Below are 9,364 nucleotides of genomic sequence, written 5' to 3' on the forward strand. Positions count from 1 at the left end.
CCTTTATTTTGAAAAAAATTATAAAGGACACGGGGTTAAAATAAAGGACTGCCCTTTAAAATAAAGGCCGGATGGTCACCGTACGTATAGTAGAAGAGTGCCGTTGGTGTAGATTGATGGCTCACTATATTCGATGGCTTCGATGACGTTGCTGTACGGAAGGACTTCGATTTCGCTTATTAGTTTATTTATTTCCTCTTTATTTAATAGATTACTCTTGACAACTCCTGCTTTGGCCATTTGACCTGCTCGAATCAACTCGTTAACGTCCTCCTTAAGGATCGCTACCTTGTGCTCTATTTCCTGTGAAACTTTAGCCAGGTGGTTGCGTTCCATTAACAGCCTGTAATAGCTCTTGAGTTTTCTTGAATATTTCAGAGTTTACTTTATATTGAAGGTTGTTATTGGTTACTAATGCGTCTTGGCTCCGCAGGACTTCATCCCAGTCTAAGGCGTCAGGTGTGCCAGCAATCCACTTCCAGGCTGACCCAATCCAATTGATTGAACGCTTGGATCTTTAGGCTTAGGGCCCTTCAGCTCGTCGAGTTGAGTTTGAGTTTTCTCCAACTGATAGGTGATGACGTCAGTGATAGCGTTGGTCTCATTCATCCTAGAGCTTTCATAGCTTAGACGATTTAAAATTTTATCATAGCGCGTCAAGTCGATCATGTGGACCAGTTTAAAATGTCCGTTGACTATCGAACCGTACCCATCTCGAACGGTTAGAACAGGAGAATCTAGGTTGAATACAACGTATGCTTGTGCGGTTGCACAGAGGCAGATTCTATGAATTAGATTCAAAATTGTTAACTTAATCCTACTTTTACCTCCTAGATAGCTTAAAATGAACATCGTAAATAATTTTCTTTTCAGGAATTGAATTTAACTTTATTTCTTTAAATTACTTCGAAATTAAATTTTTAAGTCAAATCGAATACAGAACACTTTATAATTAATCATTTGGATTTTTTTTTTGAAGCGTGTATGCCGAAATTGTTATCAATAATCCTACAGTAACAATTTAATGTAGTAATTATTTCTTAATAATAATAACGATAAGGATAAGGGATATCAGGAATTCATGGGGACCCAGGTAGTGATGTTAACGGTGGATTTTTTGACGATTAATTTGTTAGTATTTAATTATTAGGATTAGTATCATTAGTACGGGGTAGTAAGTTCGGCTAATAATTTTAATTTTTATATTTTTTTTTGCTTTTACTTGTTTTTGCATTAGTTTCTGCGTGTTAGTAAGTTAGTATTTTTTTTTAACTTTTAAGCAGGTTAGTGGTTATTTTTGTTTTTATGGAATGCTTTCTTTTTTTTTTTTTTGCATTTGCATTTGCATCATATTTGCATGTTCTTTTATTCTTCGTTAATTTTTTTATTCTTTGGCGCGTTTGCGCGAGATGTATTCTCGTATACATTTGTAACTTTTGCTTACTTATTTAGCCGAATGTGTATTTATGGTTTCTTTGCATCGAACTATAGGTATTATTTGTCTATGGAAGGCCCGCGTTGGTCCCTTTTAGTCATAAGCGTTTATAATTGCAAATGACCTACTCATGGCACGGGTGGCTTCACGCAAATAAGCAGAAGATTACCGTGGGGGAGTTGAACCACCTCGAATCTGCCATCTCACACCACTGAGCGAGGTGGAATTGAACCACTATGACTTCATCGACTACAAACGCATAAACGCTTGCATTCCGAACCGCCGGATTCTAGTAATCTTAAGCTTCTTATTAACCTTTTGTCTAATGTTATCTTACACATTTTTTATATCTGCTTTGTGGAATTTTTTCCCACTTTCAGTTACTATTGTCGCATTTCTATTTTCTGAGATTGTTTCTTTTTTAAATAGAGGCCTTTGTTTCCCCTTTATTTGTCTGTTTGCTATGAACAGAGTATCGCCACTATCATATTCTTTGGATTGCGAGCGTTTTGAATTGATCCTTACATTTCTAGCTTCTTGCTCATGTAGTTCCAAAGCTTTGATATTCTCGTGCGTTTGATCCCCAAAGTCCCTTAAACCTTGGTAGTTTACCCTAGCTGTTCTGTTAAAGAATATATCTACCGGTTGCCTTTTTGTTATGGAGTGGATGGTATTGTTGTACCTATCTACGACTATCGCTACCCTCTACTTGGGAGTCATCATAGGAAAGTCGTTAGAAATGCACCGATAAATTTCAATAAGGGTTGAATTCAACCTTTCTACCTGGCCATTGGCTTCACTCCGTTGTGTGGGCGTCTGGTAAATTTCAATCCCGAGAGATCTAATGTAATTGAGAACGAGTGGAGTTAGAAATCCCCTCTCATTGTCCATGACCAAGATTTTTGGCACGGAAAAATAATGTAAAACTTCAGTAAGTTTCCTTCGGATATAAATGGATGACTTATTCTTGATAGCGAATAATTTTGCGAATTTTGAAAACTTGTCTACACAGCTCAGAAACTTCCGTTTTTCAATCTCAAAAATATCCATGTGAATGATCTCGCATGGGTAGCTGGGAATCGGTGTCGGCTGGAGGTGAGGCTTAGCCGGATGCCTGTCATATTTATTAAGCTTACACACTTCGCACTGCCTAACATAATCCCTAATTTGCTTCGACATACCTGGAAAGTAGTACTTTTCGAGAATCTTCTCTCTATTTTCTTTCGGATTCCTGTGGGCTCTGCGATGCTCTTCCTCGATTATATCGAAAATTCTATCAGGGATGGTCACGTCTTCCACTAGACGCTGAGTTATCCTGATCCTATACCTGTGGAAATTATTAGCATACACGTTTTGCAATAATTGGAGAAATTCCTCAGGAATTTTTATGCCATTTATAACATTAGGATTAAGGCATTCTTTAAGAATTGGAATAACGTTTGAACTGTCGATATTTGGTAAAGAAATAAAATATCTGCGGTAGCCATGAGGCAGTTGCTCATGGCATCGAGATTCCTGACCTACTCTAAATATTACCTGATTTCTAAACACGTTTATGGGGGCCTCGACGTGTGGTATAAGATCGGAATTATCCTGAATTGTTGCTACCTCATCACTATTTCCTATTTCGCTTCCTGACGGTTGAGCCACCGCAGAATCCGTTAAGACGTTGAGTCCGGTCTTAAGACGGGAAAGGGCATCTGCGACCACATTAGCCTTCCCTGGCTTATAAATTATTTCACAGTTCTATTCTTCGATTCGTGCTTTTCACCTCTTTAGTTTTGCATTATAATTGCGACATTTGGCACCGTATAAATACGACCTCAAAGTATCTAATGCCCACACTATGGCTAGCATCTCCTTTTCATTCGTAGCGTAGTTTTCCTCGGCCTTGTTTAGAGAGCGAGAAATATATGCAATTGGTTTGTCCGTACCCATATCCCCCTGGGATAGTACTGCACCAATTGCGTAGTTTGACGCATCAATGGTCAAATTAAAAGGCTTACCAAAATCAGGAAATGCCAGGACATCAGCGGAAGTTAGAATACGTTTTATGTCACCGAAGGCTTTCAAAGCCGCACTGTCAAGTTGTATTGCTACTTTCCTCGGTGCACTGGCTTTTATTTGTGCATTTTCCGGCGCGTTAGATTTGTCATGGCTTAGCTATTTTTGCGAAGTCACGAACGAACTTCCGATAGTAGGAGGTCATCCCCAAAAAGCTTTTCAGGTCTTTCAAATTGCATGGTGGCAGCCTCAACCTTTGTTGGGTCAGGACGAACTCCTTCGGGAGTAACTAAATAGCCAAGGAATTCAACTTCATTTTCGAAAAAAACATGTTTTATCTAAGTTTGCCTTTAAATTTGCCTCTAAGAGTCTTGAAAAAACCTTTTCTACGTTGTCTAAATGTTCGTCCGCGTCTTTTCCAAATACTATAATGTCATCAACAGGGAACGGATTTTATGGAAATTGCCTTTTTTTCTGCTAAAGAGATAGAGTATATTCGATTAAGAATGTCCACGATTTAGCTTTCTCTGATTCCATATATACATATTTGATGTAGCCTTTTTTTTGCCTTTTTTTGCCTTTTTTAAGATATTTGCCTTTTTTTTTGCCTTTTTTAAGATATTTGCCTTTTTTGCCTTTTCTACCTTTAAAAAAGTGATTATAGCATTTACAATTTTTTTTTTAAGATTAAAAAATATACACATGCCCATGCGGCTTATAGAAGCGGAGGGACCTCTTGCCAAACTGGTATTGGAAAAATTCAAAGCCGTTTTCTCGGCTAACGTAGGCTTAGAGACAATAAGGGGTGTGGATAAAATTGTAAAGGGCGCGGAAAACGCCCTTAATCGTGATAATATGAACGTTTCAAACGTTCCATATTTAAATTGGGCTCCACTTATATCACCTTACGTCGAGCGCACATTAGTACATTCAAGGCTTTTCTTCGCGAAAATCGAATGAAAATGCTGCCAGAAAACTTAAAAATGCATCTTGTGGTTCAATGTTACTACAACTATACAGATTAAAGTTTTATGAGTTAGAAACTCGAAAGGATAAAATAGTCAAAGATTCAAAGTACAAATTTTTCATATAATGAAACTAGTTCANAATGTATTGTTTCAATACATCGTCAATCATTCTTTGGAAAATAGCGGGCGCGTTTTTCAGTCCAAAGGGTAGACGTAGGAACTCGTATTTTCCGTTCATCGTTGAAAAAGCGGTTTTAGGTATGTCTGAGTCCTTCATTGGTATCTGGTGGAAACCAGACGTTAGGTCTATCGTAGTATAGTAATTAGCCTGTCCGAAGCTACAAAGTGGTTAATGTCAGCCTGGGATAGGATACGTGTCCGCTATTGTCACTGCGTTCAGCCTCTTATAGTCGATCACCATTCGATATTGCTTTTCCCCATTGGACTTTGGTTTTTTTGGCACTACCCAAATTGGTGAGTAATAAGGACTTTTTGATGGTCGGATAACACCCTCGGAAAGCAGTTCATTAACCTGCCTCTCGACTTCGTCTCTCACACACGCTGGGTATGGATAGCTTTTGCTGTATATTGGCTCGGGGGTGGAGGTTCTTATTTCGGCGCGAACGCTTGTGTCTATAAACTCGTTCCCATTCAAGGGCTCGAAAAGATTGGAATATGTCTTTAACAGAATGTCTATTTTTTCGTGAACTTCAGGAGGCATTTCCTTTCCCAATGTAAAATTAACATTACAGGACGTGCGCGCCTTAAGCGGGATTTTGTAGTTCCCTATTTTTAGTAAGTTATCCTTCCTATCTTTTACAGCACCCAACTCTCTTAGTGTGTCATCGCCGATGATTCCACTGAAACTACTTAGAGTTGGTAACACAAAGAATTCGAACCCACTTGAGTTGCCTACATTTTCAAATAACTTAACTTTTACCTTTTCCTTTATAGGAATGGAACCTCCAACAGATGCTACGTTAATAGTTTGTTTTACCGGTATTGTTTTGGTCGCTATATCCTGTCTAATGAAATTCATATTCGCACCGGTGTCGACTAAGAAATCTAGCGCGCGACCATCGGGTGACGTATGTTCTAGGTATGGTACGCTAGATGACCGGAAAATAGAAAATCCTCGGAATTTTCGTCTTTTGTGGGTTCTTGGTCTTCGACCTGCGCTTCACCTTCATCTGGGACGGTATGAAATAGTCTTTGCTGTTTCCGAGGTAAATTATCAGAGCGGGCACAGCGTTTGAAGGGGCCTGTTTATATAATTAACGTTAAGCGTTTGTACCGAAGGATCTACCTCCATCTTTTCCACGCGAGAACTCGAGGAGTTATTTTGGTTATCCTCTCTCCCGGAAGGACGCTCGTTCTTCAAGTACTGAGAACGTTTTCTTGTGAACGCTATGTAGGTTTCGGCGGTAATTGTGGGGGTTTCCTACTCTGCGGATAAAATCTGCTCGGAAAATTATTTACCGGCACCACCACGCGATTATTAGAATTATTTGAAGAGTGTATCGCAAAACTTCGGAAATCGACATTTTGGATTTCCAGACACGCCGAATAGGCCTCTGTCAGGGTTTTAGGAAGTTGTATGGGGATCATTCTATACATCTCCCCATTTACCCCGCGTATAAAAACGTCGAGTGCGCGGTTGCGGTAAGTTTCCACGAGAACTTTTACCGTTTCGTCCGTATAGGACTCAGTTTTAATTTTATTAATTATGAGGGAGAACTGATGGTTTACCTTCGCATAAAATTCGTCGATCCTTGATCCCTTCTGTTGCAACTGGTGTTCAAGGGTGCGAATGTCTCGCTTGTCTGCGTAATGCAGAGGAAGACATTATTTAATCTTTGCCCAGCTCCTGCCAAAATTGTTGTAGGGTATTAAAGCGGAATCAGCAGCACCACGCACCTTCTGCCTAATATGTTGTAGAATTACACGATAGAGCGGTTTCCGCTTTACGACTTCAAAGTCAGAGAGTATTACCTCCACCGAATGAATCCAGGACACGTATTACACTGGGTTACCATCAAACACTTGTAGTTCCTTGACACAGTCAGGAAGCCTACTAATATCACGTATTTCTGCTTCAGTCGTGGGGCTTGAGCCACTACCTCCTCTGGTGGTTCTACTGGGCTACTAGTTCCTAGTGTGGTAGCCCTGGAGCTAGCGTCTATACGCGCCACGCGCCTTTCTAGAGTGTTAATCTTCCCCAGAAGGGCGTTGACAGCCCCAGTTAAATTCGTGACAGTGGTCCTCAATAGAGGTGTCAAACTATCGATAGTCACACCATCGATAGTTTTGATAGTTTTCAGAAAAACTATCAATATTCACGATGGTCTCGAAAAAAACAAAACTATCTATAGCACTATCGATAGCTCTAAATAAGTTAGGTTGCTTTGTTTTTACAGGATCATAGTGAAATAAATATTATCTTATAAAAGTTACAATCATTCAAAATTAAGTAACTGCTTAGCCAAAATACTTCTCTTTTTAGAAAGTTTAAAAACAAACACAAGTTATACAAACAAAACAGGATTTACGATTAACATATGTATGTATAATTTCAAAAAAATTGGGAGAGATGATCGATAGTCCTACTAAACTATCGATATTTTCGATAGTATATGAAAAAACTATCAATGAGTATTGATAGTCTAAAAAAATTCAAACTATCGATACTATCGATAGTGCTATCGATAGTTTGACAACTCTAGTCCTCAAGTCCTCCATCCTAGAAATAGCAAAAAGATAAATTCGTGGTAATATACTTACAAGACACGGAGAATTGGCATTCGGTAGCCAATCTGATCCCTTGATTAAATTATCCCTTAAATTGTTTAGTTGGTCTATATCCTTTAATTTATTACTTTATTAGTCCTTTTTTTCCGTATATGTTTATTCTTTTAAAATTTTTTATTGTTCTTGGGAGGTTTACACTTTTATTTGTATAACTTGTCCACACTTTTCACACTACTGGGTCCCTGCTCGGGCGCCAGTTACGGACGTTCAGTCCGTATAAGTCAAAAAAATTAATTGGGCCAGCCGCCCAAAAGGAAACACAGACTAGTTAAGAATTCACTTAGGTTTTATTAACACTTAACTCCTTACGACTAAGTCTAACACTAACAGGTCTATTCTGCGCGTTACCAAAGATTTTGTAACCGGGAAATTTTATTACCAAAAAATTTTACCAGTTTTTGTCACCGCGATTCTAGGAACGTTGGTAATGCAGTTAAAATATTCAGCGATTCAGCTATGAAGAATTGTGCAAATTCTGGCATTGCATATTTCACGGGGCAATACTTTGTTACCAGCTTATGAGATGGTAACAAAATTTACCGGTTATAAGAGTACACAGAATGCGAAAAGGGTTTAAAAATTGACGGGAACTTTATTTACCGGTTACAAACTTTTTATTACCAGCGCAGAATAGACCTGTAAACGTACTGTATGATAACCCGTCCCGAACTGGCTGCATGTTGTGGCCGTTGCTTGCTTGCCCCCTTCGTTCTCTGGCAGCGACGCAATGGTTGCGTAACATGTTTACTACCTATTGTCTGAGACTGGATTTGGCCTTGACTTCCCACGGGTGCATTATGGAATGCAGGTGGCAATGTCTCCCGTTACACTATGAAAAAAGAACAGTAGACTATGCAAGCAAAATGTCGTTTGCTCACATTTAGTATAGGCCTACATATGTACATACTAAACTTCTGCGCAATTCCATTTAAACGGCCTAACAAGACATCCGATCGCCGAGCAAATAAATATATAAATAAATAAATNCCCACGGGTGCATTATGGAATGCAGGTGGCAATGTCTCCCGTTACACTATGAAAAAAGAACAGTAGACTATGCAAGCAAAATGTCGTTTGCTCACATTTAGTATAGGCCTACATATGTACATACTAAACTTCTGCGCAATTCCATTTAAACGGCCTAACAAGACATCCGATCGCCGAGCAAATAAATATATAAATAAATAAATAAATACTTTCCCTCCTTTACTCTCATCGTTTGGGTCAAGTGTGAGTAAGCATAAGTCAGTTTCTTTCTGCAAGCGTAAAGCAAGACGCGTAGAGTATTTACTTTGCCTTCCGCAACTACTGCGAGTAAAAGGTATTTAAGGTATTTGCAAGTAGAGTACTCTACTGGCAGTACTTGAGTATTTTCGAAGAAAACATACATTTGTGGTATCTGAATAAAACTAAGGACAGGAATGTAGTGGAGCGATGAAGAGAGCGACGAGCAAAACGTACTTTCAACTAAAACGCTGATATACATACCTAAGTACATAAGTATGTATGTGCATATCTCAGTGGTGCACACGGGAGCAGGGTTCGGATTTGCCTCATTTTGGCCACTCGCTCGCTCGTTAGTTTGCTCTGAGTTAGCGCAACTCACGAGGAACACGCGAGGCTGTTTGCAAATGAGCACTCGTTAGGTACGAGCGCACGCGACGAGTAGCCAGCGAGCGAGTAAGCAAACGAGGGCGGCGCAAGAGTAGAGCGGCAAGCAAACGAGGGCCTCATTAGGTCTGCCCTCGCGAGAGGGGCGTTGCGAGCGAGGCACTCATTTGCAGCAGCAGACGAGCGAGGCGAGTAAATGAGCGAGGCAAATGAGGCAAGCAGATTAGACAGGCAAACGGGTTGTTTGGTCAGCAAAAATGTATGGGATAAAAATTGCATCAACTAAGAATTTAGAGCAAACGATTGTATGCACACATGTAGATATGTATATACATACATATATACACATATGTATGTATTTATTTATGTATATATTTTCATGCACAGAAGAATAGATGCGTGCTATTTTTGCCAGTTTTATCTACTAGGTAGGCTCATATGTGCATACATATATATTACTATGTACTTATACGCACGTATTATTCGCAAATAACAATTTGCAAAATGGTAAAATTTGCCGTATAAACGCTGAGTTAAC

The 9,364-nt window shown here is 39.3% G+C and overlaps 1 protein-coding gene across 1 annotated transcript in view; it reads left to right on the top strand.

The window, feature by feature from the left end:
• The first annotated feature begins 684 nt into the window (after positions 1-684).
• Positions 685-9,364, top strand: part of LOC108358411 (uncharacterized) — a 43,334-nt gene continuing 34,654 nt past the window's right edge. The window contains exons 1-2 of the mRNA XM_017609734.1: positions 685-721; positions 5,362-5,506. Of these exons, the coding sequence (XP_017465223.1) occupies positions 685-721; positions 5,362-5,506 (182 nt within the window). The remainder of the gene's footprint in view (positions 722-5,361; positions 5,507-9,364) is intronic.

Source organism: Rhagoletis zephyria, unplaced genomic scaffold, assembly GCF_001687245.7.
Source record: "Rhagoletis zephyria isolate East Lansing unplaced genomic scaffold, Rhagoletis_zephyria_1.1 Rzeph_scaffold_00250, whole genome shotgun sequence".
Classification (NCBI taxonomy): domain Eukaryota; kingdom Metazoa; phylum Arthropoda; class Insecta; order Diptera; family Tephritidae; genus Rhagoletis; species Rhagoletis zephyria.